We start from the raw sequence: 17,016 nt of genomic DNA, 5'->3' as shown, positions 1-17,016 counted from the left end.
ATGATAAATAATAGGTTTGTATTGAAGTGGGTTTGTCTTACCACAGGTAGGTGGGGCTTGTTGCCCTTGGAGATGTTGTTCATGTGGAAGGCAATGATGTTGTCCGAGTGGCCTGTGAAGACCGCATCGGCCGCCCTGCAGACAGTAGGAGCACACTTATGAGTAGGTGCGCGCCAATGCGTTTCAAACAGGCAACGGGTAGAAACGTCCCATTTCAAAAATCAGGTTAATAATGTAATAATTGAAGCCTATCATCGAAGCCATATATTGAGCACAATTGCCACAGCAGACATTAAAAAAGGTCCAATGTAGATGTGTTTTTTTTATTTTTTATTTCTGGGTAACAATTTGGTATCTTACTGTGAACGTTTTCAATTAAAAATGGTCAAAAATAAACAAAAATAACTTCTTAGCAAGGGCAATATCTCAAGCAAGAATTGAGATATTGTGGTCTGAGTGGGGAGGGGAAAACTGTAACTCTGTATAACTCCTATTGTTCGAGTAACTAATTTACTGCATGGCCTTTAAATACAAATGCTTAGTAGTGTGGGCTCAATAGCATCTCATTAGTGTGCACGATCTTGAGAATCTGACAAAAGTCCCTCTACTTCTATTCGAGGTGAAAATGATGAATCAGACACCTTATCGATAGCAACAGCTCATGGTCCTCCTGGAATCAGATGTTTTTTTTGACTCAATGGAGGGGAGGAACGTAGTCAAAGAAATGCTGAATGTCTTGCACGAGCTGTGTATGCAACTGGTTCACCTCTGATGCTCACAGGCAGTGTGTTGGAAGGGATTTCTGAATGTTCCTCACCTAGCATACACCACTCCAACCAGACATGCTTTATCTACTCATTTGCTGAATGCAGAGTTCAACAGAGTTCAAGTGAATGTCAAACAAATCATAGAGAAAGCAGACTGTATTGCAATCATCTCTGATGGGTGGTCGAATGTTTGTGGGCAAGAAGTAATTAACTACATCTCCACCCCTCAACCAGTATTTTACAAGAGCACAGACACACCGGTCTCTACATTGCAGGTGAGCTGAAGGGAGTCATCAATGACCTTGGACCACAGAAGGTATTTGCACTGGTGACAGACAATGCTAATTGGTCTAAAGTGGAGGAGTCCTACCCTCACATCACACCCATTGGCTGTGCTGCTCATGCATTGAATCTGCTCATCAAGGACATCATGGCACTGAAAACAATGGATACACTCTACAAGAGAGCCAAGGAAATGGTTAGGTATGTGAAGGGTCATCAAGTTATAGCAGCAATCTACCTCACCAAGCAAAGTGAGAAGAATAAGAGCACCACATTGAAGCTGCCCAGCAACACCCGTTGGGCTGGTGTTGTCATCATGTTTGACAGTCTCCTGGAGGGGAAGGAGTCTCTCCAAGAAATGGCCATATCACAGTCTGCCGATATGGACAGCCCCATCAAGAGGATCCTCCTGGATGATGTATTTTGGGAGAGAGTGGTAAGCAACCTGAAACTCCTGAAACCTATAGCAGTACCCATTGCACGGATTGAGGGAGACAATGCCCTCCTGTCTGATGTTCAGACTCTGCTTGCAGATCTAAGAGAAGAAATCCGTACTGCTCTGCCCACTTCACTGTTGCTCCGAGCAGAGGAAACTGCAGTTCTGAAATCCATTAAAAAGCATGAAGACTTCTGCCTGAAGCCCATACGCCGCAGCGTAGATGTTGGACCCCAAGTGTGCTGGCAAGAGCATCCTGTCTGGTACAGAGATCGACAAGGCCTATGGTGTCATCACTACTGTGTTTCGCCACCTTGGCCTGGATGAGGGCAAGGTTCTTGGCAGTCTGGCAAAGTACACTTCCAAGCAAGGGCTTTGGGATGGAGATGCAATATGGCAGTCGTGCCAACATATCTCGTCAGCCACCTGGTGGAAGGGACTTTGTGGATCTGAGCATCTTTCTACTGTTGCCTCCATCACCCTCCAAATCCCACCAACATCAGCCGCCTCAGAGCGCAACTGGTCCTTGTTGAGGAACACACACACACACACCAAAGTACGCAACAGGCTGACCAATACAAGGGTTGAAAAATGTGTGGCCATCTGGGGAAATGTGAGGCTTTGTGAGCCTGACAATGAGCCATCCTCAACAAGGTTGGAAAGTGACAGTGAAGATGAGGCCTCAGAGTCTGATGTTCAAGAGGTGGACATTGAGGAGGTCCAGGGAGAAGACAAGCCTGAGAGAAAGACAACCAAAGCTTTATTTTCTAGACTATCATTTTACAGATGTATGTTGAAAACATTTTTGGGAGATGTGATGGCTCATTGGGGATCATTCAATACTCCCTTTCTTGTGTTGTTCAGTGAAATCATCCCATGTGAAGAGTCAACTCATTTAATTAAACTAAATGTGGTTGTTTTTTTTCTATTGGAAGGATTTCATAATTTGCAATTATGTCTACTTATGATAAGGTAAAAGGTTTGTTTTTGTCTCTATATGATATGGTAAATATATCCAATGCAAAAAAACATCTACATTTTAAATGGTATTAATATTAATTTGCATACATTTCCCATATATTCCTGTTAATTCCCATATATTCCCACGGGAAGTTTCCACATCGGAACATTCCCCAAAATGTGCACCACTACAGTCGTGGCCAAAAGTTTTGAGAATGACACAAATATGAATTTTCACAAAGTTTGCTGCTCCAGTGTCTTTAGATATTTTTGTCGGATGTTACTATGGAATACTGAAGTATAATTACAAGCATTTCATAAGTGTCAAAGGCTTTTATTGACAATTACATGAAGTTGATGCAAAGAGTAAATATTTTCAGTGTTGACCCTTCTATTTCAAGACCTCTGCAATCCACCCTGGCATGCTGTCAATTAACTTCTGGGCCACATCCTGACTGATGGCAGCCCATTCTTGCATAATCAATTCTTGGAGTTTGTCAGAATTTGTGGGATTTTGTTTGTCCACCCGCCTCGAGGATTGACCACAAGTTCTTCAATGGGATTAAGGTCTGGGGAGGTTCCTGGCCATGGACCCAAAATATCGATGTTTTGTTCCCCGAGCCACTTAGTTATCACTTTTGCCTTATGTGCTCCATCATGCTGGAAAAGGCATTGTTCGTCACCAAACTGTTCCTGGGTGGTTGGGAGAAGTTGCTCTCGGAGGATGTGTTTGTACCATTCTTTATTCATGGCTGTGTTCTTAGGCAAAATTGTGAGTGAGCCCACTCCCTTGGCTGAGAAGCAACCCCACACATGAATGGTCTCAGGATGCTTTACTGTTGGCATGACACAGGACTGCTGGTAGCGCTCACCTTGTCTTCTCCGGACAAGCTTTATTCCGGATGCCCCAAACAATCGGAAAGGGGATTCATCAGAGAAAATGACTTTACCCCAGTCCTCAGACTTACTTATGCGCCCTGTAGCCTCCTGTGAAGCCCTTTTTGTGAAAAGCAATAATGACGGCACGTGTTTCCTTGCAGGTAACCATGGTTGACAGAGGAAGAACAATGATTCCAAGCACCACCCTCCTTTTGAAGCTTCCAGTCTGTTATTCGAACTCAATCAGCATGACAGAGTGATCTCCAGCCTTGTCCTCATCAAAACTCACACCTGTGTTAACGAGAGAATCACTGACATGATGTCAGCTAGTCCTTTTGTGACAGGGCTGAAATGCAGTGGTAATGTTTTGGGGGGATTCAGTTCCTTTGCAATTAATTGCAATTCATCTGATCACTCTTCATAACATTCTGGAGTATATTTTTATTTTTTTAACCTTTATTTAACTAGGCAAGTCAGTTAAGAACAAATTCTTATTTTCAATGACGGCCTAGGAACAGTGGGTTAGCTGCCGACAGATTTGTACCTTGTCAGCTCAGGGATTTGAACTTGCAACCTTTCGGTTACTAGTCCAACGCTCTAACCACTAGGCTACCCTGTCGCCCCATGCAAATATGCAAATTGCCATCATATAAACTGAGGCAGCAGACTTGAAATTTTATATTTGTGTCATTCTCAAAACTTTTGGCCACAACTGTACTTCTGACTAATCAGATCAGCTCATTTGCCAATAATTGGGCAAGACATCTGAATTGGGATGCCTGTGTAAATACAGCCAATGTGTTCTGGGAGAGAGTTCAAGCAACTATAAAACCAGTAATAGCCAGCTGAACTACACAGGTGAACTAAACAGTTGAAAGCTCCATGGTTAGGGACACGAGTGGCAGGGCTGGAATTGCCTCTTGTTATCTATCACCAATCTATCAAATGTATTTATAAAGTCTTTTTTACATCAGGAGATGTCACAAAGTGCTTATACAGAAACCCAGCCTAAAACCCCGAAGAGCAAGCAATGCAGATGTAGAAGCACAGTGGCTAGGAAAACGACCGAGAAAGGCAGGAACTTAGGAAGAAACCTAGAGAGGAACCAGGCTCTGAGGGGTGGCCAATCCTCATCTGGCTATGCCGGGTGGAGAACATAAGAGTACATGGACATTAAGGCCATATCGTTCTTCGATACGTTCAAACGTTCATAGATGACCAGCCGGGTTAAATAATAATCACAGTGGTTCTAGAGGGTACAACAGGTCTGCACCTCAGGAGTAAATGTCAGTGGGCTTTTCATAGCCGAGCATACAGAGGTCGAGACAGGCAGAACACACCGATCAGGGGGTTGGCTGGGCTACTCAGGGCAGACAAGGGTTGGGGGGAAGAGAGAGAGAGACCTTGTTGTCATCCCCTGTCAATCAAATGAAAACACCCCACTAGGGGACAGCCCAGAGTTTGGGTGACCCTCTGTCATTACTCACAGCCAGTCTGTCAGTGACTGGCAGAACACACTGAAAAGGTGGCTGGCTAGGCTACTCAGGGCAGACAAGGGTGTGTGGGGGGTAAAGAGGGTGTGGAGGAGAAGATGGTAGTGTACAGGTCAGAGACAGGTAACTGGCTAGATCTCTCTGAGGCGTGGGGAGGGAAGGGGGCAACTGCATTCACTCGTCTCGACCATTCTCCAGAAGTGTGAACTTGCACCCTCCTTTGTCAGATTTAAAAGCATCAGATTGGTCAAAGAAGCATTGGCCTGAGGGAGTTTACGACCATTGTTAAATCCAGAGAGTTCAGGGTGTGGTACACTTTAATGTACAGATCATGAATAATGACCAATCAACCATACAAACAAACAGCCAGAGCTAGCTTACTTGTTGGCCATCTCTGTTGTGAAGACGTACACGACCTTTGACCCGGGCTTGGGACCGCTGCCGCCCAGCTCCATGCTCTGCCCTCCAACGGCATTGTGGGTCGACGTGGCCGAGCTGAGCGCGTTGTTGGAGTCCAGAGGCTTCATCTCTATCGAATTGCAGTCTGGAGAGAGAAACAGAGAGTAGAGGTGAGAATGAGAGAACACTATGGACCAGACCATGATGTTCATAACCAATGGTGTTGTTTCAGGTTGTCTCCATTGTGCATCTCAAAATATCGCTATATGTGGTTCCTGAGACGCTAAAACACTTCTCCGGGGGCGTTCTGAGATCAGATATAATCTGAATACAACCTGGAACTATTCAGAGGAGATATACAGTATCAAGCATCTCAGAGTAGGATTGCTGATCTAGGATCAGTTCATCCCTATCCATGTAATCTTATTCACTGTGATCTAAAAAGCAAAACTGCTCCTAGATCAGCACTCCAAGACGCTTGACACATACGACCCCAGGCCATTAGGCCTGTGTAATCTTCTCAGCGTTATTTAAGGAGGACCACGGGGAGCACTCACAGCAAATCACGCTTCTGTTCCTTCCCAACCCCAGTTCACTCATCTAGTCCCAGATCTGTTTGGCTGCATTTACACAGGCAGCCCAATTCTGATATTTTTTCCACTAATTGGTCTTTTGACCAATCACATCAGATCTTCTCACATATTTTTTCCAGAGCTGATCCGATTGGTCAAATGATCAATTCGTGAAAAAGAGGTCTGAATTGGGATGCCTGTGTAAACGCTGCCAGAGTACCGTTTGTGGCAGTGACCATAGGAGTTGGTAAGACTGTACAAACAGATCTGGGACCAGTTGACCAGGTAGCTACAGTACTTACTAAAGAACCCTGGGTCTTCCTCGTCACTCTCGCCCCCAGAGCACCAGTCCGCTCCACTGTAGGGCTGCCGCCGCTCAGCTACACACAGCCTCTTGGCTCGGCTGCCCAGCTCTACACCAGAGAGAGAGATGAAGGAGCTAAGTCTGGCTAGTGTCAATCAAGCACACCTATAAAAGCTGTACTTATTACAACTTACTGATTTTGTCATGCACAAGTGAATTGAACAACACATTTAGGCCTAGCTGGTGTTCCAGGGTTTACAATAATGTGATGCAGCATTCGTAGCCTGGTTCCAGAACTGTTTGTGCTGTCTTGCTAAATCCGTGGGACAATGACGATACGAGTTGGCTATACAACACAAACAGACCTGGGGCCAGGCTAGGCGACAGCATTAACACTTTACGACCAAATAACGTGTTGCTTATTCACTAGTTCAGATCAATGCTCAGTGGGCCAATGAGTGGAGGGAGACGAGCTGCCAGTGAGGCATGCGGGGTAAAGTGGGCGGTCCAGATTGATCTTAGAGAGAGCGAGAGAGAGGGGGTGAATGTAAATTATTTAGCCCGGTGTCTTTTAAAAACAGACAACAACCACAGGGAGCCCAGCGGGACACTAAGGGGTGGCCTGGGTCGTGTTCATGAGGCAAAACGTTGTGCAACGAAAAACAAAAACGAGCATTCAGATCGTACAACCCATTTCACTTTTGAGTGTTTTCTTCCGATTCGTGCCTACCGAATATGACCCTGTACCTCTTACCCCAAAGTCTCACATGTAGACAACCAAACATGCACAAAACGTGTCTCACACAGTCACTCATTTAATAATAGCATCTTAAACTTTAAAGGCTGGTTTCTCTGACCCAGATTAAGCCTACCCCTGGATTAATTTACAAAATAGCCTCCAACACTACTCATCAAATTGGATGCAGTCCATCACAGTGCTATCCGTTTTGTCACCAAAGCCCCATATACTACCCACCACTGTGACCTGTATGCTCTCGTTGGCTGGCCCTCGCTTCATATTTGTCGCCAAACCCACTGGCTCCAGGTCATCTATAAGTCTTTGCTAGGTAAAGCGCCGCCTTATCTCAGCTCACTGGTCACCATAGCAACACCCACCCATAGCACACACTCCAGCAGGTACATTTCACTGGTCATCCCCAAAGCCAACACCTCCTTTGACCGCCTCTCCTTCCAGTTCTCTGCTGCCAATGACTGGAACGAATTGCAAAAAAATCACTGAAGTTGGATACATGTCTCCCTCACTAACTTTAAGCATCAGCTGTCAGAGAAGCTTATCGATCGCTGCAGCTGTACACAGCCCATCTGTAAATAACCCATCCAACCAACTATCTACCTCATCCCCATATTTGTTTTTGTTTTTCTGCTCCCTCATCTGCACATCTATCACTTCAGTGTTAATTGCTAAATTGTAATTACTTCGCCACTATGGCCTATTTATTGCCTTACCTCCTTACTTCATTTGCACACACTGTATACAGATTTTTCTATTGTGTTATTGACTGTACGCTTGTTTATCCCATGTGTAATTCTGTGTTGTTTTTGTCGCACTGCTTTGCTTTATCTTGGCCAGGTCGCAGTTGTAAATGAGAACTTGTCCTCAACTGGCCTACCTGGTTAAAGCAGCATGCTTAAATGGAGGCTCTCCAATAGGTCTCTATTTCAAGTACTTTTAGTCCAGGACTGGACTTAATCTGCATCCCTACAATAGCTCCCGGTCCGCCATTGACTTTAAAGTATACGTACAGTCTCACACATCACTAGGAGTGTGCACTGTCGACACACCAGACCACTCGCTTTCAGAACTGCAGAACCTTCTGTCCCCACCGCCAGCCCCAAACCTGTGGGCCCCTCCAGGCAAGCAGCTGTGAGCAGTGCACAGCAGGCCCCGAGGCATAGAGCCTGAAAACTTTATGAGGTGGGGTGGTTTGTGTGTGTGTGTGTGTGTGTGTGTTAGCTGAAGATGGACATGGAGTGGAAGCTCCCTGTGCAGAATGATCCACATGCTCCATCAGACGCACATGCCACAAACAAAATGGCCACTGGCACATACCTAAAGCATGTCAATATATATCAACAATTACCTAACAAACTACATTAACACTAAAGAATCAAACTGACGTGTCTGCAGGTGTATTCTGGGACAGTGTATTTTATTAACATACACTACACCCATAAAAAAAAAATCTCCCATGCTTTTACCATTTACCACACTAAAATGATAGTAAAACAAAAAAAAGTTGTCATTTTAATTCATCTAAAATATCTAGTTGTGGTAGGCTCAATACTGAAGAAAAATACTGTTCACATTTATATGCTTTCATTTCATGAAAGAAGTAGAAGCAGATCCTGCTCAGTAACAACAATCTCAGTTGTAACCACCAGAGGTCTCAGTGAAATGGAAATACTAAGGGGAAAACGACTGGACACCCCCTCTAACACAGTGAAATGGTTTCTTCCCAGGCTCCAGCCCACACAGAGTTTTTTACACCAGGAGATAAACGGGGTTGTGGATGTCTTAATGCAGCACTACAGCCAGCCCCAAGGAGGAACACACACACATATATTATATACACACATGCTCCCTCTTACTAGGGCGACAGCTACCAAGAATAGTGTGACTAATGCCATTCCCTGTGGGGTCCTGGGGGCCATCGTGACATGCCAGATAAGCCTGGGAGCCATCTTATAAGGAGCATGGCGCTTGCAACGCCAGGGTTGTGGGTTCATTCCCCACGGGGGGACCAGGATGAATATGTATGAACTTTCCAATTTGTAAGTCGCTCTGGATAAGAGCGTCTGCTAAATGACTTAAATGTAAATGTAAATGACACGACTCTACATCCGTCACAAATCACAGAGAGTAAACCCCACACAGACAGACCATAAATACACTCCCACAAGCCCACTCAGACAACGCCATATCATGAGTTAATAAATCACACGTCAACATCCAAGACCTAGTCCTTGTATTTTAACGCTTTGAGTTCGCCCCTCTGACTAGTTGATGTCACGGCGGACCGTTGAGAAGAAGGTGCAACAGCAAGGTGATGTTGAAGGTGGGAAAAAAAATATGACAAAAAGTACTATTTGGTATGAACAGTCATTTCCACGAGGGGCCAATAATCTGCCTTGAGATTCTGGAGAAAATGACCTACGTGACAGTAAGAGCAGCATGTGCATATCTGAACTCTGAATCGGGGCCCCATGAGCCTATTATGATGTAGTGATACTGTAGGTGCCAGAGGATGTCAATCATTACCCTGGCTTGACAGACTAAACCTGTCGATGGCGCCATCACTAGTTGTAGGGGAGGGCTCAGCCTTACCTTTCTGATCCCCCTCGTTGTTGGACGTCCCCGTGTCACGCTGCTCAAACGACTCCACCGAAGTGCTTCTTTCCCTCTTCATTTTGCCCTTGGCCCCGTTGCCTGCATTCAGGCCTTGTCCGTTTTTTAGTCCTAGGCTCCCTATGGGCCCCTTAGGGCCTAGAGTTTTGGGGTCACAGGGCGAGGGCTGCGATTGGCTGCCCGCGCCCCCTGGCTTTCCCTGATTGGGTAGTTTTGAGTCCATCTGGGCGGCGCTGGAGGGAGACATGACGGGTGGAGAGCGCACCATGGCCTCCTGCTTCTGTTTGGGACTGCTGATGGAGAGGAGAGACAACCAGGGTTAGTGGGGGAACATCAAACAATGTCATTGCTGCTCTCCCCCAAAAAAAATGTAAATGCCAAAAGCAAGTCTTATCACATGCGCTTAACAGTAGAAACTAATACACCCATTCTTTACATCAAACCACCAACCGCTGTCATTATCAACAACACATGAGAAATCACAGAAGAGTCATTAATATTCTCTTACATAAACGTTGCGGCGAGAACAGACGGGCAAGTACTACGGCTGAGACTAATTCCCAGAGGCTGAGGGAGGCACATGGCAGCTCCCCGCCCTGAGCAAGCATCACTCTTAAAACAGCAGCTGGGTCATGTTCATTAGGCACCAATACGTTAGAAAATGGGCTAAAACAGGGAGGGACTCCACAGACTTGTCCAATAAGAAACATTTATTTTCATTTTCTGTTGCGTGCCCTAATGAACACAGCCCAGATCCTGGCCGGGGAGGCATGACGCACACAGGTGAGTGACTAATAAAGGGTAAACACGGCCACCTCCAGTCCTCACCCTTTCTTTGTTGACAGAGTTGGGAACAGCAGGGGAGGTGGAGGGGGGTGTTAATATATAATCGGTGCCTTGTTAAAGTAGGCACTTTAAGTACACAGCCTTATTTCTCCCTGTGCTGGGCCGAAACCTAGAGACAGGAACACAACTCGCCTCATTGCCATGGAGACCAGTTACACATGGATAAAGCAGGGGAAAAGGGGCTGCTCTGTAGCCGACACGATGAAGTCGGAGGAGAAAGGGGAAGTTGAACCTAACACAGGGAAGCACAACTGATACGGAAGGGGTAGTCAGACCAAAGGTGGTGGATGAATGAAGATAGTTCACTCAGGCATATCTTTTTTTTTTTGTCAGTTCCGGTCTACTTAACTGGATGCGTCTTCTATAGACACCAATGCAATAGCAGCTGGGTCTGGTCTACTTAGTTCATGGACTTTCATGAACCAGAAAAAATAAATAAAAGTGAGTACGGTGCCTCGCTTCCTCTTCCGTCTCTGGTCTGACCACACACTAACGTAGCTCGAGAACACTGCCGGAATCCATTGCTGGTGGTACGAGGTTTAGCATGACCACTGCACTGGGCTAAAAGTCCACGGACAGATCGAAAATAGTTCACTGGCAGCGTCACAGCACTCAATGGGAGTAACAACAAGCTCCAAAAAGGCCCCTACCAGGCCTCAGTCAATCCTCCATTTAAACAGAGCTCTCCCGTTCCAGCTAGCAGTGAAACATAAGCCCTAGCACTCTCCTAAAAACCCAGCCTAAATGGCCTCCCAGCCAAAACCGGAGCCAATATGGATCCGAAGCCAAACGTTGAGCCAATATGGCCGGTGTGCCTACTGTGAGATGGGCCCCAGCAGGGCTTTGGCAGTGCAGCTGCAGCTTTTATACTAGCCCCAGAGGGCCTGAGTCAGCACAGGCTGGCACGGGATGGGCTGGCAGAGAGGCAGCTGCAGGGTGGAGACACTCAGGTCACTGTTCCAGGGCTCACGCATAGCCAGGACCTGCTGCACTAGGTTAAGCTTTAATAGGCCAGAGTAGTTCACCAAGTCTGGTCGTCGTGTAACCTCACACAGGATGCCAGATCTGATAGATCTGAGCTCGCCTGACCTCGTAGCAGGTTTAGGAGCGGAGGACTTAGATCCAACTGCTAGACAGGATTCAATAAATACCACGCCAGAAACTACAACACAGAACGGAGAGTCAGACGGCACGGCAGACAACACAGTGGTCTCAATCAGAGAAGGACAAAGGGTTCGTTCTAGGTCGTCTTTATTGCAGAGACTGTCCGATCTCATGACGCCTGGAGAAGTGTTAAACATCTCAAGAACCACGTTGAGATGGTCTATAGCAATCTTCTGAGATACGCAGCCCGGTTGCTTTTTGAGACAATGTGGAAGGCATTCAAACTCATTTCATTATGCAGTGGAATTGACAGGTTGTCAAGCAGGGATGTGCAACCTGTGGCCCGCGGAGTGGCCCTGGAGCGGAAGATCGTTTGTCCTTAAAGTTGATTTGTTCCCCTGTTTTAAAGAGCCAAGAGAGAGACATAATAGCAGACAAGGACCCAGCTCACCTCTGCGTGTTAGCCGATGGGGAGTTCCTCACTTTGGGATTGCTGGAATGCATTGACGGCGATCCCAGGGAGACAGAGGGCGGAGTCAAGTGCTGATGCGGGCTGGCCGAGGGTGTGGCCTTGGCCCGGGAGTTCCTGTGGCCTGTGCCGGCAAGGGCGGAGTTAGGGGCGGGGCTGTGGTTATTAGAGGAGGGGTTAATGTTGCTATTGGCTCGGCCACTGTCTGGGCCTGCCTCGTCCCGCTCCTTCTTGACACGCTCTTTCCGGCTAAAGTTTCCTGCTGTGGCTGCTGGTCTTTCCTCTTGCACTTCCAGCATCATCTGGATGTCAGTAAGTGTGAGGTGCTGTGTGCCTGGAGTCTCCTCAAGGAGCTCTCACAGTCCTTGGGCACACTGGTAAAGACAGGGGTGGAGGGAAGGAAAAAAGAAAAAAACAGGAGAAAATGTTAAGAAACTTCACAATGTGTGCATGTTTTCGAAGGCCACTGTTCTATCAGGCAACCCTGGCATTATAACATCTCCTTAGATGGTTCGCGTCACTCAAAACAAGCGGGTGACATTGGCAACTAACCAAATCATGACCGCTTACTTGGTTCGACTTTGCACCGCTCCATAGCATTGGATACTGGTGACCGGTCCACCAACTGACAGGACAACAGTATCATAGACCAGGGGTTGAGAAACACAGACAGAGTCTCTGATTGAATAGCCACACTAACGTTCTACTAAGTATTCAATCCTAATGCATGGCTTTAGTCTAAGTGGTATGCTAGTATGGATGGGCATAGAGAGGCCTATTCCTCCCGTGTAACCTTGTTTGGCGTGTCATCCTCCTCCTCCTCCTCTCCCCCGGGCCCTTTTTCTCAGAATCACTATCATGAGACAGTTCCCTGTCCTCTGAGAAAACTCCTCCATGAAGCTGCACTGTCAAGATAGCATAAAATATTCAGGATAGCTCTGATGATGCAAGTGGTTCCATAAGCCCCCTCTGGCTAACGGGTAGGAGACTGAAACCCGTGAGAGAATCATCCAAATGAAACTACGGCTGAAACTTCAGCTTGGCCACAACCACCAAAACACAATTCCACACTAGACTCACAATTAAAACCCCAAATTCGTTCAAAGACTCAACCCTAACAAACAGCTAGTTGGCTGCCAGTGCATAAAATATTTGGTTCTGGCTTCTGAGATGACTAAAAATGGTTAAATGTGACGTACACTACATCAACAGCCCTCCTAGCTTGACGTACACACTATATGTGAAATCTAAAAATCTAGTGACAAGAGGATGGGATCGGACTCAGGAAACCAGGGTGCTATTCACTAGACATCAAACGGAGGCAAACGGACTGAAACGGGGAGCCTGTCCTTATAAGATAACCAATAAGAAACACTTATTTTCATTGCAAAACATTTTCCGTTGCAAGACACAACTGGCTACGTTTAGCTATGGTGTGCACTAATGAATACGGCCCAGCAATGGGAGCACATCTCCGCAGACGTAACAGGCTCAGTATCGGAGTGTGTGAGTCAGGTTTTGTAGCGGTCCTGCTATATCTGACACATCCCTGCCCTCCTGGGTATGCAGCGGGACACATTACTCATGGGGAGAAAAATGTGGTAATCAAAACCCAGAAAGAGAGGAGTCGGTTGGGAGGTTGTGAAAGAGAAGGGTGAGCTCACCAGCAGCAAGCCTTGATCAGCTCTACCTCTGCCATCGATGACTGAGAAAAACAAAACAGGGTTCGGTTCATTAGAGCACATCATCGCAAAACATTTCTAACCGGCAGACACGTGGGCTTGGTGTGTCCATCCACCACAAAATGACAAGAGCTATATAACAGAGTTGTGTTCATTAGGGAACGCCGTTTGAAAAAGAAGTGCAACGGAAAACATAACATATCTTATTGGACAAGTTCAGATTGTACCGCTCCGTTTCACTGGAGCGTTTGTCCATTTTGGGCCTAATGAACACAACCCAGGCCAGTATCCCTAGGCAAGGCTTCTGCCCTCTCCTAACACAGTATGTTCATGATATTCAAAAAGACAGAGACCCGTGTCTGTATAAGGCCATGAAGAGTCTAAGAGAGACAAAACAGTTTCCATTCCACCACTCGAGTGCGGTAAGCACCGGCAGAGGAATTGGAGTCAGTCGAGCTTCTGCGCCGGGGAGAGAAAGACCGAGACATCACACTTCACTAACGAGCATGCACCCACACGGTCACCATGGCAACGCCACTGGTGTCTGAATCTGAACGACTCCCAACACAACTCGGGAGTGTTTGAACGAACCGTGCCGCTCCACAGACAAGCACCCACCCCCACACACACACTGGGAAAGAGGCAGAGGGACCACAACCCCCCCCCAACCAGCCTCATTCAAACATCGACCGACCCCACACACACACACACACACACAGAGAGAATGCAAGAATGTACCAGCTTTTCCTGCTCCCTCCCTTGGTCTGTGAGATCTGAGATGGACGAAATAACGGGATGATACAGTTTATCAGGCCCGCTGGTCCAGTGCCAGGGCAGGACATAACAACCCCTGACTAGTACAGAGTGGTGCAGCAGGAGCCTTTACTAGGCCGGGTCAGGTCAAGGTACCTTGGCTAATGCCCCTCTCTGCAGTGGCCCAGAAAACAAGCCAAAAATCGCAGACACTTTATTTGATGATGGTGAGAGAGAGAGAGAGTATGAGGAGAGGGAAAGGAGGAAAGAAAGGGAGAGGGTCTTATGGAGGGAGAAAAAGGAGAGGAACTGAAAGAAGGTTAGAAAGAGACAAAGACGAAAAGCGGGAGAACGAGGAGAGAGAGAGAGAGAGGAGGAGCAAGCGAGGGAGACGAGGATGAAAGGGACAGGCTCTCACCCACCGGCATCATCTCCCACCGATAACTAGCCGGTTCGTCTCAGGTCTAGCGATCACAGCAACTAATTGGGAGAATTGAAACAAACTATCAGCCCAGCTCAACAACAGAGAGCCATTCACACAGACAACACAGAACAGACCCTCTCCAGCAGTCTGCTTTGCTGTGGTGCCACAGGGGCTCCATGCTAATAGCTAATGTGTCTTCTTAAATGCCTGTATGAACTGCAACTGCTTGTTGTTTACTCTAACAGCGTTCTCTGTGTAACTGTTTGTGCGAGCGAGAGAGAGAGGGGGAGAAACAGAGTCAATGAAAAAGAGCGAGCGGGGAGAGAGGGAGAGAGAGTCCACGAGAGAGAGAAACCATCCACTCACATTTATTCTTTGCATTGCTGGAGGGCTGTGCAAAGCGTTGCAACGTCCCCTCTCTCAAAGAGCACTCATTTCCATACTCCCGGCAAGGAGATGAGCGCTCTCAAATTGACCTTGACGAGGGCTCCACATAAACCCGCCGCGAAGACACCAAAGCATGTCTTTTTATCCTACTGAATACTAGATAAACATCATGCAACTGTGTGAAGTCTCCCCCTGGACGTACCGCGTACTACAGAAATATCCTGAAAAAGGGGGGGGTGCTGGATAGAATTAGTCTAACCAACAAATCTCAGAGAGTGCATGTAACCTGGTGGTGGTTACGCAATATGCACGCATGAATGGAAAATATGGATCCAGAATTACACTCCGATGTTTCACAAACACAGATCTCCATTTTCTAAAGGACCCATTTCTCCGGACCACACAGTAGACACACACGTAGGCTATACACACACACTCTGTGCCCACCAGCATCTACCAGCCATATTACGTAAATTCCATTTTGAAGCAAAGCCACTACTGATCAGTGAGACTCTCCCCCTCCCTCCATCCCTCCTGTAGTGAGGATATAGCCTCCCTCTCTCTCCCCCTCCCCCTCTCTATCTCTCTGTGTTGGGTCTGTGCTTGGCTGCCTGCAGGGACAAAGGCTCACACACACATGCAAACGAAGCCTGGCCAAAATCTCAGGATTAAAGACTGGCGGTCCCACCAGACACAAACCTGTGTGCATTTATCACATGGGTATGAGTACACACACACACGCCTACAACAGCACACAAACGCGTACAAATGTACACACACAATAACAACGTATGACCAAAGAGTAGAAGAGTGCTACACATGGAACAAAATGGGTCAGATTCAGATTCAAGACAATCCTGGGTGGGTTCTTCTTCACACAGACAAGGCAAAGTCATTCTGCAAAGCCTCGGTCAGTCCGTTTTCTGCCTGCCTGCCGGGTCTGCCCATCCAACCTCCTTCCCGTTCGGTCTACTCTATGCGGAAACCTTGGATTTCAGCTGATTTTACATCTGCAATGCTCACATTTCAATAGAGGCCAGGGACATTAACTGGTTGGCTGCTAACAACAAAAGTAGGGTGACATACATTATGATCCTCTTCCAAAGACAAACTAACATCACACCAAACCGTTTCACTGGCTAACGGTTGCTGTCAGTCTTGACAAATGTCATCGGTGTCACCTCCAGTCCCGGTGAACTTTAAAACCACAGTTTGCGCGCAAGGAGCTTGACACATGACACGCCCCCGGGAGGATGACACACTCCTACGCTCCTCTGGCCAGGCTCAGTGTGTGCTTGGTGTATGTATGTAAAAGGTTGCTCGCAGTCATTAACCGCTGGGTCTAAGACGAGACTGAAAACACTTCATTCAGAATGAGTCAGACATGAAAGCTAGAGAAGGCTACGGCTACTCAAGAGTCTAAAACATCCGTTTTTAGATCGAAATTAGCATATTTTAAAATGTTTCACCAAGCCAAAAATGATAATAATGGTGATTTGGGACTTTAAGAGCAGCCAATGGTATAATACACTGCTAACTGATAGTCTGTTTCCACTAGCATTGCTAACATGCTCCAAAAATGCTAGCCAGGAGATTCTGGCCATTGCTAAATAACCAATGGTTTGGATGAAATGACAACTACCTATGTGAGACGAAAATAAGCTAAAACGTATTTTAAAGCCAACTATCCCTCAACTCCAGGCGAGTATTACATACTCTGGGTAAAAACAATACTCAGACTTGGTTCAAGGAAGAAGGAGAATAAGGAGGCTTTACTTCTGAACATACAGTTCTTTGTTGCCAATTTTCTTCTAGGAAATTGATTATTGTTGACGTCAGGGACTCATTCCAGGGAACCGCTGTTCTGTGGACAGGCAACTACATCTTGTTTT

General features: G+C 46.7%; 1 protein-coding gene across 8 annotated transcripts in view; it reads right to left on the bottom strand.

Annotated features, from left to right (window-relative positions):
• Positions 1 to 17,016, bottom strand: part of LOC139532113 (B-cell CLL/lymphoma 9 protein-like) — a 34,389-nt gene that overhangs the window by 5,868 nt on the left and 11,505 nt on the right. For 2 of the 8 annotated variants that reach the window (XM_071329273.1, XM_071329274.1), the window contains exons 4-9: positions 13,543 to 13,583; positions 11,861 to 12,252; positions 9,439 to 9,752; positions 6,091 to 6,201; positions 5,199 to 5,361; positions 42 to 135 (exon numbers count right to left, since the gene is read on the bottom strand). In XM_071329273.1, the coding sequence (XP_071185374.1) occupies positions 42 to 135; positions 5,199 to 5,361; positions 6,091 to 6,201; positions 9,439 to 9,752; positions 11,861 to 12,180 (1,002 nt within the window). In that variant the 5' untranslated portion in view covers positions 12,181 to 12,252; positions 13,543 to 13,583. Of the gene's footprint in view, positions 1 to 41; positions 136 to 5,198; positions 5,362 to 6,090; positions 6,202 to 9,438; positions 9,753 to 11,860; positions 12,253 to 13,542; positions 13,584 to 14,735; positions 14,794 to 17,016 lie in introns of all 8 variants that reach the window. The other 6 variants (XM_071329270.1, XM_071329271.1, XM_071329276.1 and 3 more) reach the window with 4 other exon arrangements.

This window comes from Salvelinus alpinus, chromosome 10, assembly GCF_045679555.1.
Source record: "Salvelinus alpinus chromosome 10, SLU_Salpinus.1, whole genome shotgun sequence".
In the NCBI taxonomy this organism is placed as follows: domain Eukaryota; kingdom Metazoa; phylum Chordata; class Actinopteri; order Salmoniformes; family Salmonidae; genus Salvelinus; species Salvelinus alpinus.
This window is presented reverse-complemented; position numbering and strand designations above follow the sequence as displayed.